Source organism: Rhinoderma darwinii, chromosome 9, assembly GCF_050947455.1.
Source record: "Rhinoderma darwinii isolate aRhiDar2 chromosome 9, aRhiDar2.hap1, whole genome shotgun sequence".
Classification (NCBI taxonomy): Eukaryota; Metazoa; Chordata; class Amphibia; order Anura; family Rhinodermatidae; genus Rhinoderma; species Rhinoderma darwinii.
In genome coordinates, this window is record NC_134695.1 from 67,110,961 (window position 1) to 67,135,572 (window position 24,612).

General features: G+C 42.2%; 1 protein-coding gene across 6 annotated transcripts in view; it reads right to left on the bottom strand.

The window, feature by feature from the left end:
* Positions 1–3,867: 3,867 nt before the first annotated feature.
* The window catches only part of LRRC4C (leucine rich repeat containing 4C), a 596,740-nt gene continuing 575,995 nt past the window's right edge, over positions 3,868–24,612 (bottom strand). For all 6 annotated transcript variants that reach the window (XM_075838030.1, XM_075838032.1, XM_075838028.1 and 3 more), the window contains one exon: positions 3,868–5,952. In XM_075838030.1, the coding sequence (XP_075694145.1) occupies positions 3,991–5,910 (1,920 nt within the window). In that variant the 5' untranslated portion in view covers positions 5,911–5,952 and the 3' untranslated portion in view covers positions 3,868–3,990. The remainder of the gene's footprint in view (positions 5,953–24,612) is intronic.

Genomic DNA, 24,612 nt, shown 5'->3' on the forward strand with positions numbered 1-24,612 from the left:
ACTTCTAAGATCCATTGTAGTTTGTAACTGAGGTTAAAAAGAACACCAAGTGAAATGCTACAAATTGCTTCATGTTATGAACTTTGACATTAGGCGTAGACTTGCATCATACTGGATATGATCTAGAAAACTGTTAGGCTATGTTCACACAGAGTTTTTTTGCAGGCGGAATTCCTGCCTCAAAATTCCGTTTGGAAGTTTGAGGCAGATTTTCCTCTCCCTGCACGCCGATTTCTTTCGGCGTTTTTCGCCCGCGGCCATTGAGAGCCGCGGGCATAAAACGCCACGAGATGCGCTTTCTCTGCCTCCCATTAAAATCAATGGGAGGTCAGAGGCGGAAACGCCCAAAGATAGAGCATGTCGCTTCTTTCTCCCGCGAGGCGGTTTTACCGCTCGCGGGAGAAAACCGCCCCCGCCTCCCATTGAAATAAACGGGAGGCATTATCAGGTCGTTTTTGACAAGTTTTTGGGCACGGTTTCTGCATCAAAAAACTCGTAAAAAAAAACTCTGTGTGAACATAGCCTTAAACCCACTGGTTTATCAGAAGATCAAATGCCTTCTTTTAGGGTCCGTGTTGTTATATTCTTTGCTTTTATAGTCGAATAGTCGTCAATAAATTAAGAACTTCTTAAGAAACATGATATATTTACATACTTATAGATATACTGTACACATAGAAGAAAAACTTACGTTATATTTGAAAATATCTGCTTTTCAAAAAATATTCCCTTCCTCTTCTTTCAACATTTGTGCGTTGTTCCATTCAAAAACGTTTGGCCATAGTGACTGCCGAATTGTTTCTTGGTGGTCGTACCCAACTTTTACATTTCTCATAGATTTGACTAGTCGTATTATTTCAATATGATTGTAGGAGAAGAGGCTTCTTAGAGGCCATGATGTGTCTTTGAGATTCGTTTTTCATTTCTTGAACACTTTGTCAGGCCTAGTGCAGAGCAGGGGCAAAACATGAAGCTCCTGGGCCATAATGCAAAATCGGTAACACCCCCCCCCACCTACCATGTGACATTTATAATACTGGTGTGTTTTTACATTTCAGAGGGGCATTTGGTGTGAGTATGAATGCTACCTCTACACCTTTTAAAACCCAGCCTCCGAGGGGTCAGTGTATGACTCTATAATAGTCTTTGAAATCTTGAGTCACCTGCCGCCTCCTCAGGGCAGCGGGCATAATATGGTGCATAATAAAGCCTGTGATGGTTTGGCCCTACCCTGATAGAGGCTGCTGCACTCTGAACTTGATCGCCTTTCATCTAGTGACTTGTATACGTTTTTCTTGGAATGTTTTTTTAAGTTAAATTTTTTTGATGAGTTTTTCTAATAAAAAAAAAACTATGTAGGAGGTTTATTTGAGCGGTCCATATAACTCCTCTTCACTCTACAGGTAAAGTCCTGTATGCTTTTTTTTTTTTTTTTTTTTTTAAAGGAACACTAAACTTAAAGATGAATGATAAAAGTCCACTTGATCATGCCCACAGTGTTTGTCAGTCTGAAGGATTTTCTGCATGCCCCTGAAATTAACAATCTTGTATAAAATATTGACAGCAATGGGTTAGTTTTCTCCTGATCTCTTCCGTGATGCATCTGGCAGACTGCTGAGGAGGGAAAACTTACGGGACGGGAGTTTCATGGACTATCCTTTTGATTGGCATCAATATTAGATCAGTGGGAATCTGGCTCCTGGCACTAAAGGGTGGCGATGGTCTACAGAGTCCTCTTCATTGTTTACCAGACACAGCGCCATACACTTAGTAGTGGCTTAGCCTGGTACTGCAGCTCATTGCTGCTCAGATTTTTTCAACTAAATGGGAATGAGCAGCAAAACCAGGCACGACTACTACCGAGTATATAGCAATGTGCCTCGTAAACAATGAAGGGGATGTGGCATTCGCTCGAGCACCATAGCTCCCTCAGTCAGCTGATCAGTGGGGTTGCTGGGAGTCGGACCTCCACTAATCTGATATTTATGGCCTACCCTAAGGATAGACCATCAAAACTATAGTTCTGGAGAACCTATGTAACCCCTATTCTTTTTTCCTATTGCAAGAAATGGTGGATCTCCTTTACATATTTAAAATATTTAATGTATAGCAATTTTGAATTCCATATCACACAATATTATCAAAGGTGAAGAAGAGAATAAGGGAGGAATTTCTCCAAATTGTTTTTGTGTGCATTTTTTTTATATGTAGTGTTCCTTTAAGAACATATAATACATAGCAACTAATATGTAGGGACAGTTCATTATGTGATACATCTGGACCTATTGACTATTATGTTAAAAAAAAAACATGGATCTTGGCTAAATCGTTTTAGTTGCATGGTGCACTTTGAAACTAAGCAAAACCAAAATATATATTACCCCATTAAGTTTCATCATACAGGTATGTGCAGTATACAGTCTCTCCTATGACCATATATTAATAAAAGAAACAGATATCTTGTATTTTTATTCCACAGCATGAGACTCTGTATGATATCATTGAAAGTAATGTGTATATGGAGGCAATACAGGCACCATCATGAGTACCGGATACATTAGAATAAAATTCTGGAGACCTTAAAGGGGATGTCCAGGATTAGAAATACATAGCAGAAGTTTCTACTACAAATAGCATCAATTGTGTCTGGCTTGGTGCCAATAAAGTGAATGAGGCTAATCTGCAATACCACAAACAACCTGCCGACAGGTGTGGCACTGTTTTGGGAAGAGAGCAGTCATGTTTTTCTAATCCTGGACAACCCCTTTAAAATTATTCTTCTAGAAACCTAGGGAAAGATGAAAGACAGCACAAACAACCACCATTCTACAGGAATAGATTTTTTTTTTGGAAAAGATTTTTGTACTTTGTAAATTGTGCAGTTTCAGAACACCCTGTTTGACATACTGATTTCTCAAAGGGAATCTCCACCTTTTTATCATCATTTCATTTTTAGGTTCAACATTGTGCTGATAATTTCATAATATAGCCTTTTTCGGATACAGATTTCTGCATATAAAATTGTCTGTCAACAGCCACCACTAGAGGGAGCTTAGGAGCTTACTGCATACTTTGTTATCATAGAGTTCAGAGTATAGACAGTATGCAGTAGGCAGTTATCGTCCCCTAGTGTTAACTGGAGGAAATCAAAATGTTATCATGCTTTGTCCATCTTATCTGTGAAACAAAAAAATATTATGGTCAACAACTGGAGAATTACTTGGATAATATTATCTGGAACAGAGAGTTTCATGGATTCATATATGTTAATTCACATTTTATGAAAGAAGCTTGCCCAGGTATAGAAAACATTTCTTATTTTATTCATAACCTTCTTTAAGTGTTCGGAGCTACAAATTTGGCTCATTCCAGAGCTGGGTAAATGATCATAGATTCTTACATGTAATTTTGTGTACCTTATATTTTCTCAAAGAATATAAATTTTGTAAAATATGGAATAGGTTATTACAAGTAAAATAAAAATAATTACTCTCTATTTTCTTCTTGTGAATCTACGAGTGATCACACGGCATTCCCTATCAGGCCACTTATATTCCAATTCCAATGTCAGACAGGGAAACTCTTGTGAAGGATTCCCCTGCTGTAAGGATTTAGGAAAACAACCCTATAAACCAATTCAAGCTTTCAGTACACAATCAAAAAGCCGAAACAGATTTGTTACAAAAATTTTCTCTACAATTAAGTCGTCCTGGTGGAATTTAGGTTGGTTATTCCTATGAAAAATATTAGTGCTTGGGTTAACCCAAGCATAGCCAACATATCTGGAGGAATACACAGGATTTCAATAGTTTTAGATCACAATAGAATTTTTAATAAATAAATTTCTTTGTTTTTTTTTATTATTTCTTTTTTTTTTTATGTAAAGACACTTTTTATTGGAAACAGTAGATTTAGCCCAGTCATTTTCGTTCCATTTTTTCTTTATATAAATCGTCTGTTTTTGCTTTTAGTCGGCTGCACTGTCGAATTTTAAATCTGAGTCTCCTGTACATTGTCTTTAGAGCTTGCGCGAATCAATAAAGGTTCATGCACAGAACTGTGTATCGAATTTATTGTGTTCACTGTTGTTGTGTGATTAAAAGGAGACTTATAAGAGTTATAGTGGTTTAGATGCTCATGTTCTATTGCGGGCATAGGCAAGTGGCTCTCAATAGGCGTATCTGCTGTGAGTTCATCATCCACATTTATAATCTCAACAGTCCGTGTTGGGGCATGATGGTTCTTCCTATGGTGCTGCTTCCTCATCTTGTAGAAAATAACCAACATAACAGCTGCCATAAGGGTTATGGCCACAAAACAGCCAATAATAATTTTGGTGGTCTTCATAACCTCGTCAATCCCTGGCATTCCACTGTTTGCATCCGTAACCGGGATGGTATAGGGTTTTTCTGTAGACCTTGTGCTCTGTGGCATAAGCGAGGTGGTTGCATTTGTAGTTTCCCAGTCAATGACTGGTGTAGGACCCACATGATGTTCCGTGGTCCTCGCCTCATCCTGAGATGGTTCCATAGTCTCTACAGTGACGGTGGAAAAGTATGTGTAACCAGTATCGGACACAGTCACATTCAGTGTAGCCGAGGCAGTGGTGTTCCCTGCTGAGTTACTCACTATGCATGTATACAATCCTGTATCCCGCGCGGTTACATTAGTAAAGTTTAAGGTGCCATCATTGAGCACAGAAATACGCACTTTGTAAGCCCCGTGGGTCATAATTGATCCATTTGGAGTAATCCAACTAACATAAGTCAACGATGTGGATGCCCGACATTTGAGTTCAGCAGCCATCCCTTCTGTAACATTCAGATCAGCGGGTGGCTCCACAATCACAGGGGCATAACAAGTAAAATAATTCTGGTCCAACTCTGCAATGTGAGTACCTTTTAAACTGGGGGGAGTAGCGCAACGAGCACAACACGTACTGCCAGTTGTAACTATCTCCTTCAACCACCAACTAAGCCAAAGTATGTCACAGTTGCAGTTCCATGGATTGTGATGCAACTGAATCCTTTGCAAGTTATGGAGAGGTGTGAAAAGGTCATGAGGCAGTAAAGTTAGATTATTATGTGCCAAATTAAGCTCCACGAGAGACTGAAGGTCATCAAATGCATTCCTTTCAATTACCTGAATTTGGGAATGCATAATCCAAAGTTTTTGCAAATGGGTTAACCCTTGGAATGATCCTGGTCTGAGAACTGAAAGGTGATTCCCAGAAAGATCTAGCTCATCTAGTTTTACAAGGGGGGTGAGATTAGGGATTTCTCTTAGGTTGCACATCCCAAGGTTCAAATACTTAAGGTTTGAAAGCCCTTCGAATGCCCCTTCTGAAATATAGGATAATCTTTTCATTTCCCCCAAATCCAACCTACGTAGTGAAGGGATGCGATTAAAAGCATAAGAGGGAATGCTTTCAATAGGATTGTTCCTCAGCCAAAGTTCTTTTAGTTTTGACAAATATTCAAAAGCTCCATTCGGAATGGTGGTCAGACGATTGTCGAACAGTTCCAATGTGTTTAAGTTTGCCAAGCCATTGAAGGCCCCGATTTCAATCGTCCTAATGTGATTCCTACTCAACTGTAAAACTTCTAAGTGTCGTAAGTGTTTAAAACTGTCCACTTTGATTATTTGGATCTGGTTTTCATGAAGGTTCAGCTGCCTGGTGTTGGTGGAGATACCATCTGGAACTTCTCGCAGGTTCCTCCGCGTGCAAATGACTTTGCTGAACTGGTTACTGCAGGAACACACAGAAGGGCAGGTCTGAGCCCTAACCAAGCCGGCCACCACTAGAAGCTGAAGAGCCAACAGCACAATAAAAAGGGGGTCAAATAAGGCCCTGTTGAACCTAGGACCTATCATCATCTGCTGTGGATGTAATGTCATCTTGTTCAACATTCATACTTTGTGTGTGTTTGGTCCTTCTGGAGTTCCAGTATTCTGCAAGAAAAAGAGAAATATCTAACATTAATGGTTGTTGATATTAAAACAAAATATATTTTACATATTAAGAACTCTTTTTAGAAACTCTCCACAAAGTAAAGAACAAAGTGACTTCTTCTTACATAGCATGGCCTTAAAAAGGGGTCTGGACCTGTCTCTTTGGTCTGTGTGAGGGCAAGTTCTATGTGGGCTTGCCACCCAAGGTATGGGTCTAGGGGTACATTTATTGTTTTTCACTACATATTCTTCCATCGCAAGAAAACCTACTATACTATAAAATGGTTCTCTTTTAGGAATATATGAAGACCTTTTACAAGAGGTGCTCTAGCCTAATGGATTCAAGACTAGAGTAAACAAACAGCCTACTTCTGCGTGCATTGTCCCAACACTATTATGTCCAGAGACTGATAATAATCGAATGTCCCAAGTAGACAACCCTTGGTATCCAAAGGTCCCATTAGGGCATATGGACATCATATAGGGGTAACACCATTCAACCCACCTCCCTTTTATATTTCAGAGCTGAGACGCCCTGCAAAAAAGTGGTTCCAAATCTGGAGGCCATGTGTGTAGCCCTTCTAGCCATGTCAGCTGATTACTGGAGGTCTCAGCAGCTGGACCTGCAAAAACCAGCTATTCTATTGAGCGATTGCCTGCTCAAAGGGGGTTCTCCAGAACTAGAATAGAATAGATCAGATATAATTCCAATCCTACCTCCGTAAAAAAAAAATGCATGCAAAAGGTTTATGCAAATATTTCCATTGCGGAAGAAAGATACCAAACACTGTTATAATATACTATAATCGAAGAACATTATATCCGAAGCTCAAAGCATTCCATAATATAAGGTGTAAATATATGCACATCTACATAGCGCTCAGGCTACATGATGTTAATAGAAGTCGTAAATGGTCCGTTAAACGCCGAGCCTTGCTACCGGTGAGAGATTCTTGTTGATTTCTAAAGCGTTCTCTCCGCTTACCCCATACAAGATGGGTTTCTAGAATCTTTTACTGCTGATTCATCTGTGCCTCATTCTAACCCACAGCCCTGGATTCGGTTCCAATCTGCAGCTCCGTGCAAGGTCCCTTTGCTGTAGAGATTAATGAAATTTCCCACGTATCAGACGTAAGTGAAGTCTTATACCAGCTTTAAAGCACATTCATAACCTAGAGCACAAAAATGCATAATGCATGCGTGCAGTATAACAAAATATGTATCAGCAAAGGTTGTACAACATTAAGCAAAATGCAGTTTCCTTTTCACCATAAAAAGCCTTAATACAAAAATAAAAATATATTATTTAGATCGGGCCTGTAGTTCAGAACTGTGACGCCATGTAACGTTTTTAGAATTAACGATGCTCGCCCGGTTCTAAAAGGTTCTGAACTGCATATAAAAACAGGGCCGATATGAGAGGGTGCCAAACTAGGCAATTTCCCAGTGCCCTTGTTTCCTTGGGGGCACACAGGTACACGAACCCCAGGAGCAAACCGAATCACTAAATATTATTTAGCGGTGTATAATGGTATTATTCGGTAATTGCAAGTGATAGTATGTGGGAACTATATGGCAGCATTATGTGGGCTTCAGGGACTATTATTTGAATGCTGAATATTATTTGGGCACTTTTTATGGTGGTATTATGTGGGCTGTATATGGCAGTAATTTCTTGGCAGTATATGGCGGTATTAGGTGCACTAAAAAAAACTGGACACTGGAGGGGGGCTCTACTTTACCTGTTGGCCAGGTCCCATCTTCTATAAAACCAGCCACTGAACACTACGGCAGAGCAGGGAGGTATCTCCCTGCTCTGCCATTAAAGGGGTTGTCCCACAAAACATGTATCTGCTATCCACAGGATAGGGGATACATGTGTGATCGCTGGGGGTCATTTTTATTGAGTTGCCGGACACAGACCCGGAAGTCCAAGATTTCTCATGGAGCACTTCCACTTTTAGTCCTCCGTTCTCCTTATCACTGGGGTTCCCAGCGGTCGGAACCCCAGCGATCACACATGTATCCCCTATCGTGGATATGGGATACATGTGTTTTGTGGGACAACCCATAGGCTACAGGTCGTTATTTTTTTATTTTTTTGTGGAGGGTTGGGGCTGCATGGCGTTATCTACAAGAGGGGTGCTGTATGGCGTTATCTACAGGGGGGCTGTACAGCGCTATCTACAGGGGGGCTGTATGTAGCAATCTACGGGGATGGGGCTGTATGGTGCTATCTACAGGGGGCTGTATGGCGCTATCTACAGGGGGCTGAATGGCACTATTTACAGGGAGGAGGCTGTATGGCGCTATCTACAGGGGGGCTCTATGGCATTATGAACAGGGGGCTATATGGCGCTATCTACAGGGGGCTGAATGGCGCTATTTACAGGGAGGAGGCTGTATGGCGCTATCTACAGGGGGGCTCTATGGCATTATGAACAGGGGGCTATATGGCGCTATCTACAGGGGGCTGAATGGCGCTATTTACAGGGAGGGGGTTGTATGGTGCTATCTACAGCGGACGCTGTGTGGCAGAATCTACAGGGAGGCACTATCTACAAGGGGGGGTTGTGTGGCACCCAGCGGAGGGGGGGCCCTGTTAAAAGTTTGCTATGGGGCCCAGTCTTTCCTAGTTATGCCCCTGATTGCAATCATATATTTCGCAAACTGAATAGCGTGTGACTTTTTAACAAAATGTTAAATTAGACAAAGGGAACTTGAATCAGTAGCTTACAGACTTGAGTCTACATTTTAAGGAACAAAAATGACCCAACACCCATATGATGTCTATTTTGTTTGGATGAACAGCACTCCAGACTTGAATTATGCTTTATCAGTAATAATTTTTATTTAGGTTTCACAAAATAACTATATCACATAAATGTATCACATATATGCAATGTTTGATGCCAACCTATATACAATATACATATAGACGATGCTCCCATTTGCAATACAAATGTATCCTTGACTTTCATTTCTTTATACCTTGAGCAGGGACAGGGGTTCCTTTGTTTTCTTTTAGGATAAATGCTTATATTGAAATCCTGTCCCTACCCCCCCCCCCTTCTTTTATTTTCTCTAACGCCTTTGCCCTTTCTACCCTTGATTAAAACTAAAATAAAGAATTATAAAAAAACAAACATATGCAACGTTTCGGACTGCGTAGTGTCCTTCATCAGACTTGACGAGCTCTGGACGACTTCAGAGTGGAACCCTCCAACAACCATATTAACATTCAATTTATTACCTGGTAGGATCAGACTACACAGAGTTTATTTGTAGTCTGTAACCATGGAGACCAAGGTCTGCATAGTAGCTATATACACAAAACAGTCAAATACTTTTTGATTTAGATGCATTGGAGCAATGCAAAAATTTGTTGCAGAACTGCACTGATCCTTAAATTAGCAGTTGTGCCTCCTAGGTTATGGTCCTAGGCCCACTATAAAGCAGTATACCTACAATATAGTACATGGTAGGTGCTTGTTCTTCCAATGCCTTTTTGGGGACGAAAACAGCATGACTCATGGACTCATCACTTCCCTCAACACAATATTTTGCCAATTGTTCTATGCCTGTGGAGAGTGGGAGCCCCCTCCATAATAAAGGAGAATAGGGATAAGCTGTACTGGGGTCTCATTTGCCATATGCCTTATAGAGACCATTGGGGCTGTTGGTAGCCTGTGACAAGTCTGATCATGGTTCTAAATCTTGATCCATTGTTACAGTATTTATAACATAGGTAAGCTCCGCCATAAGTTTTAATTAATTAATGAGAATTTATATTCAAGTATACATGCCACTTGTTTTAAGATAGAAGATAAATCAATAATATTAAAACACTCTGCTCTTTCTTGTGTTCAAACTTTTAAGGTATTAGTTCTTGAATATGTCTCCCATGGGTGCTCTCTAGTGTGCATCATTAAGGCTTCTAATTAAAATTAAAGCCACACTCACACTTTTACATAAAACATTGATTAAAGACTAATTTCTTAATATTACTCTCATGCTCATCCAGCTGATACAAAACTGTATAAATCATGAGAAATTCTTAAAGGGAACACACGTATAGAATATTGAAACTAGATATTGAGTGAAACGCGTGAGCACAACTTATTGCTTTAAGAAAATCAATTGTATCTAGGGACCGCTTCTGATTTCATTAAGATGTGTGGGAGCTCTTACAACCAACCTTAAGGCAGAAGATACGAAAATATATAAATTATTTAAAAATGTTTCAAAAATAATATAAATACTAAAAACTACAGAAAAAAAATCAGGAGTAAATATTGAAGTGCACCATAAATAGGAGAAACCTGACAAACTTAAGTTTATAAATTAGCATACAGTCGCATAACTTAGCATGTAATCTGCATATAATTAACTCATGTGGTTAGATACATAAATTGTTACAAAATTTAAACTAGGTTGCTATCCACTCCGCTCATAAATAATAGCCTATTTTTCTATGGGAAAATCTGTGCATTCTTAGAGGAATAAAGGGGTCCAAGTATTAATCTGTCTATGAGAGACAAATAGAGATAAAAGGAAACTAAGTGCTCAAAATTCATATAATATAACAATGCTGACCATACGCTAAAGATTTTGGACAGCTGAAGGGTGATTTACAGTAAGCCATGTTTCGCAGACGCCTTTTCGTGACACAAAGTAGCAAGATAGATGCTGGGTTGGTCATTGTCGAGGGCAGTCCTTGCCGTTTAGTTCATGCCAAACGACAGGTCTGCATACAATCACTAGAAGCCATGCTCTGGCCACAGATCAAGGCAGAGATCGAATGGCGATTGTCGTTTTAATGGAATTGACTTCCAAAACGTCAACCTTAACAGACCGACCCTCAACGACAAGTGGTTCAGAAAACGGCCGTCTGAAATTCCTACTGTATGGCCAGCGAGGTATACTCCATTATTTTATACACACATTTTACAGCTTCCTCTGCAGGGTTTACAAGAAGGGATTTATCTGAAAGGATTTGTAAAATGTGGCACATTTACTAAAGTCTTTGGCACAAAATATTGGTGTACAAGCACGCCAACCATGAGATGACACAAGGTAGAGAAATGTGTCTTACACGAGTACCCCATAATAAAGCTTGCTTTGGAACAATCTATGTTTGTTTGGGGTTTTTTCTCACAAATGTTATATAAATTTGTGAGAAAAACCTGTCTGCCTCTGACTTAACAAGGTACAGGCTATGGGCTCCATATTATGATCTTTACTATGGAAGTGTGTACCAAACCTCAGTGGGAGCAGAACTCTCCCAGGCAAGTTAGCAGATCCTTCCAGGCCAAATGTTGACTTACTGGAATTTACTATGACCCTATGACCAAAAATTATTTTGCATCTTACAATAACTAAATCAAGAGTGGCAGAGGTTTTAAATACCAAGATACAGTGAATTGGATCACAGTAAAGTCTGCAAAGCCTTTCTCCATAGTGATCTTCTTATACAAATACTAAAGTAAGCAGATACATACACTACCGTTCAAAAGTTTAGGGTCACTTAGAAATTTCCTTATTTTTGAAAGAAAAGCACAGTTTTTTTTCAATGAAGATAACATTAAATTAATCAGAAATACACTCTATACGTTGTTAATGTGGTAAATGACTATTCTAGCTGCAAACGTCTGGTTTTTAATGCAATATCTACATAGGTGTATAGAGGCCCATTTCCAGCAACCATCCCTCCAGTGTTGTAATGGTACATTGTGTTTGCTAACTGTGTTAGAAGGCTAATGGATGATTAGAAAACACTTGAAAACCCTTGTGCAATTATGTTAGCACCGCTGTAAACAGTTTTGCTGTTTAGAGGAGCTATAAAACTGACCTTCCTTTGAGCTAGTTGAGAATCTGGAGCATTACATTTGTGGGTTCTATTAAACTCTCAAAATGGCTAGAAAAAGAGAGCTTTCATGTGAAACTCGACAGTCTATTCTTGTTCTTAGAAATGAAGGCTATTCCATGCGAGAAATTGCCAAGAAACTGAAGATTTCCTACAACGGTGTGTACTACTCCCTTCAGAGGACAGCACAAACAGGCTCTAACCAGAGTAGAAAGAGAAGTGGGAGGCCCCGCTGCACAACTGAGCAACAAGACAAGTACATTAGAGTCTCTAGTTTGAGAAATAGACGCCTCACAGGTCCTCAACTGGCAGCTTCATTAAATATTACCCGCAAAACGCCAGTGTCAACGTCTACAGTGAAGAGGCAACTCCGGGATGCTGGCCTTCAGGGCAGAGTAGCAAAGAAAAAGCCATATCTGAGACTGGCTAATTAAAGGAAAAGATTAATATGGGCAAAAGCACACAGACATTGAACAGAGGAAGATTGGAAAAAAGTGTTATGGACAGACGAATGAAAGTTTGAGGTGTTTGGATCACACAGAATAACATTTGTGAGACGCAGAACAACCGAAAAGATGCTAGAAGAGTGCCTGATTGCCATCTGTTAAGCATGGTGGAGGTAATGTGATGGTCTGGGGTTGCTTTGGTGCTGGTAAAGTGGGAGATTTGTACAAGGTAAAAGGGATTTTGAATAAGGAAGGCTATCACTCCATTTTGCAATGCCATGCCATACCCTGTGGACAGCGCTTGATTGGAGCCAATTTCATCCTACAACAGGACAATGACCCAAAGCACACCTCCAAATTATGCAAGAACTATTTAGGGAAGAAACCGGCAGCTGGTATTCTATCTGTAATGGAGTGGCCAGCGCAGTCACCAGATCTCAACCCCATAGAGCTGTTGTGGGAGCAGCTTGACCGTATGGTACGCAAGAAGTGCCCATCAAGCCAATCCAACTTGTGGGAGGGGCTTCTGTAAGCATGGGGTGAAATTTCTCCCGATTACCTCAGCAAATTAACAGCTAGAATGCCAAAGGTCTGCAATGCTGGAATTGCTGCAAATGGAGCATTCCAAGACGAAAGCAAAGTTTGAAGGAGAAAATTATTATTTCAAATAAAAATCATTATTTCTAACCTTGTCAATGTCTTGACTATATTTTCTAGTCATTTTGCAACTTATTTGATAAATATAAGTGTGAGTTTTCATGGAAAACACAAAATTGTCTGGGTGACCCCAAACTTTTGAACGGTAGTGTATATTGAGGAGATACAAAAAAAAAAAATGTCTCCAACTCCGGATGAATTTTTGGTGGCCACCAAGACAAACCTTCAGCATCTCCGAGCACACCTTGGTCCAGCCATCTCTCTGCCTCCTGCACTGTAGGTCTTGGGATACAGACAGGTAGACGAACCAAAATGTCTATCAGCCAAGCATATATGGAGAGACACGTCTTGACTCTATGGCGGGAATGTCTTGTAAAGTAGCACGGTGGATTTATTCTGTGTCATGATCTGTGGGTATGTGGACCCACTGGGCCGTACCGCCGTAGTGGGATAGCAGCTGGCCAAACACTGTACTAAGTAAAGTCCTATATTCCGAGCACAAGGGTACCTGTGGTAGTACAGACAGTAGCGGTGGCTAGGCTCAGATGGGACCTTGGCAGCAGACACCAGGCATGGTGTAACACAACACGACTCCAACTCTTTTAAGGCACAGGATACAGGTATCAGGAATTGGAACACTGAGAATAGGAAAACACTAAGGGACCATTTGCAAGACTAACACGGGAAAGCACAACAACGCTCAGGCAATGAGTCAAGGGGCAGGGCCCTTCTTATAGTCCAGGGTGACTAGACAATTCTAAACATGTGTGCGCTGGCCCTTTAAGGCCAGGACTGAGCTCACGCGCGCACCCTAGTGGTCACTGCAGGCCAGGACGTCCGCATGTGCTGGCATCTCCGGGAAGGAAGGCGTCAGCAGGATGAGAGGAGTCTGCGGTCTGTGGCCGGGGACGTTACATTGTGTTCACATATAAAACCTATAGATGTTTCTAGATTTATTTCAATATCACCCAGGTATAACTATATAATAGTGTGAACTATGGTTTTTACTAGTACTTTAAGTAGCTTGTAAGCTATATCCTTGAAAAATTCTGTTTTCCCAGCAATACCTTTAGAAGTTTCCATGGTAACCAAGGACGGGAAATTTAAGCATCACTGGCTGAAATCCAAGCTATAATACAGCAGTTACTTCTCAGCTCTTTGTTGTAGGATGAAGTAATCCATCCATTCTAAAAGCAATCACACTAAGATGTTCCTCAATACGGGTGCCTAATGGCTTTATTCTAATGGAATGGAAGGGAATTATTTTGGGATAGTTCTAAAGTTCACATTCTTTAGACATATTATCACAACAGTCTCACTTTACATGTAGATGGGAGAATGTATGTTTAGCTATAGGACTATGTAGATCATGAACAGCGCACTATATACATTGTGCGGGATGAGATATGTTGGCGTCCATAAGAAATACTGGAGTCAACTAGAGGCCATTCTTGAGATGTATTCCATTCATGGTGACTAACAATGCCCAAATGTACCCTCCTAGTGCTGATTCACACCTACACATCATAGATTGGCCTCCTCCACTCCCAACCCTTGTGGAAAGACCCGCCCTTAGACTGGTCTATATCTTTCTTGTTTGGTAATGGGGTCCTTGAGGAGTAGGGGCGACCATTGTCCAAGGACTACAAAGCACTATTAAGGCTTCCTGTATGAGACAAATAGATATTAAAGGGGTTATCAAAATTAGACAACCCCTGTCCTAATGCCCTATTAGGTTCTGTTCACATCTGTCAGAGGAGCAGAGCAACGAATATACCAGAAGCGCAGGTTCCATTACATGACGGACACCATCGGCTCCCGACAGAACCCATTGACTTTAATGGGTTCCATCGGGTTTTTGTAATGGTGTTCATTGTTTTACCAGAAATAATAGTGTAGCATGCTGCGCTAATGTTTCAGTCGGGGGATTTTCCCCAAGTGGGTAGTGCGCTATGGGGTATTTTCAGTCGGGTCTGTGATGAAGGCTATTAAGAGAGCCTCTAACACGGATGTGAACAGGTCCCTACTGCTTTTATCTATGCAAGCCAGGAAATAAAACATGTATACACTTATATAAAAGTCTTTATTTCATCACAGTATAATATAAAGAGAATAGTAGACAATTTAAAAACAATTAAAAAGCACAAACATACCCAGAATCCTAATCCATGTATAGGTTGGAAATGTATCACACCTGGAGAGAGGCAAATAACCAACCATAGGATACTTTATATCTCTAACATGCACAATAGTGATAGAAATTACATAAATTTAGGCAACCAAGACGCTATAAGAAAGTGTTACAATATCAAGAAGGATTGCAAAAATAGTGGATGGATAAAGGGATCTGTAAGCAACCATATCAAATATCCAATGACTCTATGCGGGTTAGAAAAACCAGTAGCACTGCAAGCGAGTCATGGGATATCAAAGATTTAAGGTGGCAAATAAATACAGAAATATATCTGAACAACCATGTTAGGTGTGCTATGGCTCCATATGGGTTTGAGAACCCCATGCGTATTGCCGTGCTGACGGCTTCTTAAGGGGGTGATCGGATATTTGATGGTTGCTTAGAGATCCCTTTATCCATCCACTATTTCTGCAATCCCTCTTCATATTGCAACACTTTCTTAGAGTGTCTTAGTTGTTTACATTTATGTCATTTGTTTCACTATTCATTTCAATATTTTTTTATTTTCTTTAACAAAAAACTAATTATACAAAACATACATACAGAGAATTTGTACATTTGTTTCACCACATTGACTACATTCACTACATTGCTTATACATTTGTTTTTTTGCATGTTAGAGATATGAAGTATTCTATGGCTGGTTATTTGCCCATCATGGGTTAGGATTCTGGGTATGGCACATGTTTTTGCCCTCTAAATAGTTTGAAATTGTTTATTTCTCTCTTTATATTATATTGTGATGAAATAAAGACTTTTAATATAATTATATACATATTTTTTCCTGGCATGTATAGATATACAGATGAAGTAGTAGTAGTTATAGTAGGGGCGATAGTAGAAAAAATAGTAGTAGTAGTAGTAAGGGTATGTGCACACGATAGCTTCCTTTTAGGTCTGAAAAGACAGACTGTTTCCAGGAGAAAACAGCTGCGTCGTTTCAGACGTAATTGCTCTTTGACGCCCGTAATCTTGAGCTGTTCTTCATTGACTTCAATGAAAAACGGCTCAAATTACGTTTCAAAGAAGTGCCCTGCATATAATGTATATACGTGTCCTGCATATAATGTATATAAGTGTCCCGCATATAATGTATATAAGTGTCCCGCATATAATGTATATAAGTGTCCCGCATATAATGTATATAAGTGTCCCGCATATAATGTATATGTGTCCCGCATATAATGTATATAAGTGTCCCGCATATAATGTATATAAGTGTCCCGCATATAATGTATATAAGTGTCCCGCATATAATGTATATAAGTGTCCCGCATATAATGTATATAAGTGTCCTGCATATAATGTATATAAGTGTCCTGCATATAATGTATATAAGTGTCCCGCATATAATGTATATAAGTGTCCCGCATATAATGTATATAAGTGTCCTGCATATAATGTATATAAGTGTCCTGCATATAATGTATATGAGTGTCCTGCACTTCTTTGACGAGGCAGTCATTTTACGCGTCGTCGTTTGACAGCTGTCAAACGACGACGCGTAAATGACAGGTCGTCGGCACAGTACGTCAGCAAACCCATTCAAATGAATGGGCAGATGTTTGCCGACGTATTGTAGCTGTATTTTCAGGCATAAATCGAGGCATAATACGCCTAGTTTACGCCTGAAAATAGGTCGTGTGAACCCAGCCTAATAGCAATAGTAGTAGTAATAGTAGCAGCAATAGTAATAGCAGAGGCAGTAGTAACAATAGTAGTAGTCGTAGTAGCAGTAGTAGTAGAAGTAGCAACAATAGTAGAAGCAGTAGTAGTAGTAATAGCAGTACTAGCAGCAATAGTAGAAGAAGAAGTAGAAACCGCAATAGTAGTAGTAATAGCAACAGCAATAGTAGTAGAGGTGAAATAGTAGTAGGGGCAATAGAAAAATAATTGTAGTAGTAGTAGCAGCAATTGCAGAAGTAATAACATAAATAGTTGAAGAAATAGCAGCAGTAGCTGTAATGGTGGGGGGGGGTAGGGAAACGGACAAGTGAGCCCTAATCTACCCGCCACTCTGTCCCTGCCTACTTGCAACGACCCGCCCTAGGCGACGGGGTACAACTGGGCGGCGGTCCCTGCGCTCAGTAAGTGCATGACAAACACGACAAACAAACAAGGGAATACAAGCAAGGGAAATGGGCAGTTGCTCGCGGAAACACCGTGAGCAACAGAGTAGTGAACGAGCCGAGTCAAGCCAGGAGAGTGCGAGGTACAAAGCGAAAAGCAGAAGAGTAGTCGGTAAGCCGGGGTCTGTATGGAGCAGGATCAAAAAGTAGCAGGAGCTGTAGCTGGGCCAGGAAACCTCAAGGAAAGAATTCACAAGCACAGATGGACAGGAAGAGCAGGCTTAAATAGACCGAGGGCGGGAGCTAGCTGAGTCTGGCCAGGTTGCGATAGGCTCTCCCACTCCTAAGCCTGCCAGCCTGAGTGGAGGAAGCTGGTGTCTGTCTCAGGGATGTACACTCAGGTGTTGACTGATTAATTCTGGGAATTAACCCCGAAGCAGTGCCTGGCAGATCCTTTACAGTACCCCCCCTTTTATGAGGGGCCACCGGACCCTTTCTAAGTGGACCTGGCTTACTGGGGAAACGCAGGTGGAACCTCCTGACCAATACCCCAGCGTGGACATTCCCGGGCGGGTACCCAAGTCCTCTCCTCAGGCCCGTATCCTCTCCAATGGACCAGGTACTGGAGGGAGCCTTGGACCATCTTGCTGTCCACGATCCTGGCCACCTCAAATTCCACCCCCTCAGGGGTGAGGACGGGAACAGGAGGTTTCCTCGAGGGGGCCAAGGACGGGAGCAGCGTTTCAGGAGGGAGGCATGAAACACGTTGTGTATACGAAAAGACGGGGGTAACTCCAGCCGGAAAGAGACAGGACTGAGGACCTCAATGACCTTATACGGCCCAATAAACCGGGGAGCAAACTTTTTGGACGGAACCTTGAGACGGAAGTTCCTGGATGACAACCACACCAGATCCCCGACCACAAACAGGGGGTTAGCAGAACGTCTTCTATCGGCCTGAGCCTTCTGTATGCTCTGGGACGCCTCTAGGTTCTTCTGAACCTGGGCCCAGACTGTGCACAGATCCCGATGAACGACCTCCACCTCGGGATTGTTGGAACAACCAGGTGAAACGGAGGAGAACCGTGGATTAAACCCAAAATTACAGAAAAAGGGAGAGACCCCTGACGAGTTACTGACCCGGTTATTAAGGGAAAATTCGGCGAGGGGAATGAAAGAAACCCAATCAAATTGACAGTCAGAGACAAAACATCTTAAGTATTGTTCTAGAGACTGATTAGTCCTCTCCGTTTGGCCATTGGTTTCAGGATGGAAAGCAGAGGAGAAGGACAGATCAATCCCCAACTTATTACAGAAGGCTCTCCAAAACAATGAAACAAATTGTACCCCTCTGTCAGAAACAATATTGACGGGGACCCCATGGAGACGCAGGATGTGTTTGATAAACAAGGTAGCCAACGTCTTGGCGTTGGGTAGTTTCTTGAGGGGCACAAAGTGGCACATTTTACTGAAGCGGTCTACCACCACCCACACCACCGACTTGCCTTGGGATGGAGGCAAATCGGTGATAAAATCCATGGAGATATGTGTCCAAGGTCTCTGGGGAATGGGCAACGAACGCAGTAAGCCCGCTGGTCGGGACCTGGGAGTCTTGGACCTGGCACAAACCTCACAGGCGGCGACGTAGGCCTTAACGTCTTTAGGCAAACCAGGCCACCAATAATTTCTGGTAATGAGGTGTTTGGTACCCAGGATGCCTGGATGGCCAGATAGTGCGGAGTCGTGATTTTCCCTAAGTACCCTTAGCCGGAATTGCAGGGGAACAAACAGCTTGTTCTCAGGAAGGTTCCCAGGAGCTGAACCTTGATCAGCAGCAATTTCAGAGACTAAATCGGACTCGATAGAGGAAATGACTATACCTGGAGGCAAAATACAAACAGGATCTTCCTCCGAAGGAGGGCTGGCCATGAAGCTACGCGACAGTGCATCCGCCTTAATATTTTTAGACCCGGCCCTATAGGTAACCAAAAAATTGAATCTGGTAAAAAACAACGCCCATCGAGCTTGTCTCGGGTTTAGCCTCCGGGCAGATTCTAGGAAAACCAGATTCTTGTGGTCGGTAAGGACCGTTACCTGGTGCCTAGCCCCCTCCAGGAAGTGGCGCCACTCTTCAAATGCCCATTTAATGGCTAAAAGTTCGCGGTTGCCAATATCATAGTTACACTCCGTGGGCGAAAACTTCCTAGAAAAGTAAGCACAGGGGCGGAGATGGGTGAGGGAGCTGGTACCCTGGGACAAGACGGCCCCCACTCCCACCTCGGACGCGTCAACCTCCACAATAAATGGCTCCCTTTGGTTGGGCTGAAACAGCACGGGGGCCGAGATAAAGCACTTCTTGAGGGTCTCAAAAGCCTGGACGGCCTCAGGGGGCCAATGGAGGACATCAGCACCCTTGCGAGTGAGGTCCGTAAGAGGCTTAGCGACGACCGAGAAGTTAGCAATAAATCTCCTGTAATAGTTAGCGAACCCCAAAAAACACTGTAGCGCTTTCAGGGAGGCAGGTTTGACCCATTCAGCCACAGCCTGAACCTTGGCAGGGTCCATGCGGAATTCATGAGGAGTGAGGATTTGACCTAAAAATGGTATCTCCTGTACCCCAAATACACATTTTTCGATTTTGGCAAACAGTTTGTTTTCTCGAAGGACCTGGAGCACTTTCCTGACATGCTCTATGTGGGAGGACCAGTCCCTGGAAAACACCAATATGTCATCAAGGTACACTACAAGAAATATCCCCAGGTAATTTCTCAAAATCTCATTTATGAAGTTCTGGAAGACCGCAGGGGCATTGCACAACCCAAAGGGCATGACGAGGTATTCGAAATGGCCTTCGGGCGTGTTAAACGCAGTCTTCCACTCATCCCCCTCTTTGATGCGAATAAGGTTATATGCCCCCCGTAGATCCAATTTAGAGAACCATTGGGCCCCCTGAACCTGATTAAAGAGATCAGGAATCAAAGGAAGGGGATACTGGTTCCTTACCGTGACCTTATTCAGGCCACGGTAGTCAATGCATGGCCTAAGACCCCCATCCTTCTTCCCTACGAAGAAGAAGCCAGCACCTACCGGAGAAGAAGAGGGACGAATGTAACCCTTGGCCAGGGATTCCTGGATATACTCCCTCATGGCTTCACGTTCGGGACAAGAAAGGTTAAATATCCTACCCTTAGGAAGCTTAGCTCCTGGTACCAATTCGATAGCGCAATCGTATTCTCTATGAGGCGGTAATACTTCGGAGGCCTCTTTAGAGAAAACATCAGCGAAGTCCTGAACAAACTCGGGTAGCGTATTCACCTCCTTAGGGGGAGAAATAGAATTAACAGAAAAACATGACGTACAACATTCATTACCCCATTTGGTTAGCTCCCCAGTATTCCAGTCAAACGTAGGATTATGCAACTGCAACCAGGGAAGACCTAGAACCAAATCGTACGATAATCCCTGCATCAATAGTACAGAGCATTGCTCCAAATGCATGGAGCCAACAAGGAGTTCAAAAACAGGGGTATGCTGTGTAAAATAACCATTAGCAAGAGGAGTGGAGTCGATACCCACTACCGGAACAGGTTTAGGCAAATCAATCAGAGGCATAGCGAGAGACATAGCAAATTCCACAGACATGATATTAGTAGAGGACCCTGAATCCACGAAGGCACTGCCGGTAGCAGACCTACCACCAAAAGAGACCTGAAAGGGAAGCAATATCTTAGTACGTTTCATATTTACGGGAAATACCTGTGCGCCCAAGTGACCTCCCCGATGATCACTTAGACGCGGGAGCTCTCTGACAGCATTCTTACGCTTGGGACAGTTGTTTACTTGATGCTTGACATCCCCACAGTAGAAGCAGAGACCATTCTTCCTGCGGAATTCTCTACGTTGTTGAGGGGACACGGAGGCCCCGAGTTGCATAGGTATTTCTGAGTCTTTAGGGGAGAAACGAAGCAACGGGACTTCGGGAGGCATCATGGGGGAGTCGGAGGAAAAAACACATAAACGTTCACGTTGTCGTTCCCTGAGACGTCGGTCAAGTCGTACCACTAAAGCCATAACCTGGTCTAAGGAGTCAGAAGAGGGATAACTAACTAGCAGGTCTTTCAGGGCATTCGACAGACCCAACCTAAACTGGCACCTTAAGGCAGGGTCATTCCACCGAGAAGCTACGCACCACTTCCTAAAGTCAGAGCAATACTCCTCAACAGGTCTCTTACCCTGACGTAAGGTCACCAGCTGACTCTCGGCAAAGGCAGTTCTGTCAGTCTCGTCATAAATAAGTCCGAGGGCAGAAAAGAAACAATCAACGGAGGAAAGTTCAGGGGCGCCAGGAGCCAAGGAGAAGGCCCACTCTTGGGGCCCTTCCTGGAGCCGGGACATAATTATACCCACCCGCTGGCTCTCAGAACCTGAGGAGTGAGGCTTTAAGCGAAAGTAAAGCCTACAACTCTCCCGAAAGGAGAGAAAAGCCCTCCGGTCACCTGAGAACCGGTCGGGCAACTTGAGGTGGGGTTCAAGGGGTGCGGTGAGGGGAACTACCAAGGTAGCATCAGGCTGGTTGACCCTCTGAGCCAGGGCCTGGACCTGTAGGGAGAGACCCTGCATTTGCTGAGCCAGGGTTTCACGGGGTTCCATAATGGTGTCAGGGACCAGGGTAGACTAGGTATACGGCTTGTGAATTTGTAATGGTGGGGGGGGGTAGGGAAACGGACAAGTGAGCCCTAATCTACCCGCCACTCTGTCCCTGCCTACTTGCAACGACCCGCCCTAGGCGACGGGGTACAACTGGGCGGCGGTCCCTGCGCTCAGTAAGTGCATGACAAACACGACAAACAAACAAGGGAATACAAGCAAGGGAAATGGGCAGTTGCTCGCGGAAACACCGTGAGCAACAGAGTAGTGAACGAGCCGAGTCAAGCCAGGAGAGTGCGAGGTACAAAGCGAAAAGCAGAAGAGTAGTCGGTAAGCCGGGGTCTGTATGGAGCAGGATCAAAAAGTAGCAGGAGCTGTAGCTGGGCCAGGAAACCTCAAGGAAAGAATTCACAAGCACAGATGGACAGGAAGAGCAGGCTTAAATAGACCGAGGGCGGGAGCTAGCTGAGTCTGGCCAGGTTGCGATAGGCTCTCCCACTCCTAAGCCTGCCAGCCTGAGTGGAGGAAGCTGGTGTCTGTCTCAGGGATGTACACTCAGGTGTTGACTGATTAATTCTGGGAATTAACCCCGAAGCAGTGCCTGGCAGATCCTTTACAGTAGTAGTAGGGGCAATAGCAGAAGTAATAGTAGTAGCAGCAATAGTATTAGCAGTAGTAGTAGTAGTAGCAACAATAGTAGAAGTAGTAGTAGTAGCAGCAATAGTAGTATTAGCATTATTATTAGTAGTAGCAGCAGCAGTATTAGTAGTAGGGGCAATAGCAGAAGTAATAGTAGTAGCATCAATAGTATTAGCAGTAGTAGAAACAATAGTAGTAGTAGTAGTAGTAGTAGCAGCAGCAATAGTAGTATTATTATTAGTAGTAGCAGTAGTAGGGGCATCAGCAGAAGTAATAGTAGTAGCAGCAATAGTATTAGCAGTAGTAGTAGTAGTAGTAGTAGTAGTAGCAACAATAGTAGAAGTAGTAGCAACAATAGTAGTAGCAACAGCAAAAGTAGTAGTAGTAGTAGTAGTAGTAGTAGTAGTAGTAGTAGCAGTAGTAGGGGCATCAGCAGAAGTAATAGTAGTAGCAGTAGTAGCAACAATAGTAGTAGTAGTAGCAACAATAGTAGTATTAATATTATTATTAGTAGTAGTAGTAGCAACAATCGTAGAAGCAATAATAGTAGTAGCAACAATAGTAGAAGCAGTAGTAGTAGCAGCAACAATAATAGTAGTAGTAGTAGTTGCAGCAATAATAGTATTAGCATGCATTTTTGGAATAATCATGCTTTTTAAGAAGCGTGACTACATAGTGCAATGCTGTACAGAAAATGTTTATTCATTCACATCGGTCTTGGTCCCAGTAGAGTTCACAAACCTAATTCCCCAACCTCAGACACACACGCCAAATTAATCCAGAAGCCAATTACCCAGCAGTATGTGGGGGAGGACGGAGTTTGGAAATCTGTATTCTCTTCATAGAAGTCAGCGAGGTCTAAAAATATAGATCTGTATTTCAGATTCATCAATAAATAAACAATGTACAAATAACAGGACCATATTTCAGACTTGTCCATATAGAAGTCAAAGGCGTCGTATTACAGATCCATATTTTTTATTATCTGCGATGCAAATATTCAATATTTCACTCGCTTTAGAGGCAAATCAATACTGTTTGCTGTGTTTTTGGTACAATACTGGCACAGTCTTCAACTTCACCACTAATGTGACCCAACTATATGTGAGGGAGGCATTACAGTGATCAGCACCGCAGTTTCTTCACTCAAGTTTCACCACATGGATAAAAAGTGACGGCTACCATGTCTTTATCGCTTTTAAAGGGTATGCATACTTTTGCAACCAATTTATTTTAGCATTGCCATAAAATCTAAGCTATTAGCAAATACGGTCATCTTGATTCCAAATCTCTTACCGTTCCGTGTATACAGCTCTTATGCAGACCAATGTGACTCCATGGTTACAATCTACAAGCAAACACTGTAGTCTCATCCTGCAGTCATGTGTCACACCACTCCCTCTGCCCACTTTTTTTTTTTTTTTCGATACTACGCAAGGTTTAATTGTATTCAGTAGCCATAGAGACACATAGGTCTGCACAAGAACTGTAAACACAAAATAGTAAGATATTTATAATCATGATGAGTTTTGACAAAGTTGCTTCTTTATTCCCCTATTTTAGATGCATTTGAGCAAACAAAAAAGTTTGCAAAAGTCTACATGCCCCATAAAGGCAAAAGATAATATGACTATCATAAAACGTAGACTTAACGATGTCATGAAAATTTACATAAATGTTACAAACGTATTAACATAAGACCTATACAGTCTAATTTACCCCATAATAAGTTACATAAACACACACAATCCATTTCCATTGAATCCATTTTCCTAAAAAAATAACGAGATCTGGAATAAATCAATATCCACTCTTTGCAGATCACTCTGGATGCCAGGCTCACACTGGGATTTTGGTTCGCACTTTTAGCGGCGGTCCACAGTACTGCAGCCTTCTCCTATTCACTCAAAAAGGGAGTAGTCTGTAATACCGTGAACTGCTGCTACAAGTGTGTCGGCGATTCACAGCACAAGCAGGTTAAAATGAAGGGGAAGCAGCGCTAGTACGAGTGCCGCAGCCCCTTCAATACTGCTGATCGGCGGAGGTGCCGGGAGTCGGACCCCCACCGATCAAATAAAAAATAAAAATTAATAATAATATATATGATTTTTTTATATAAACATTGTGTTTGGTGCAACTTTC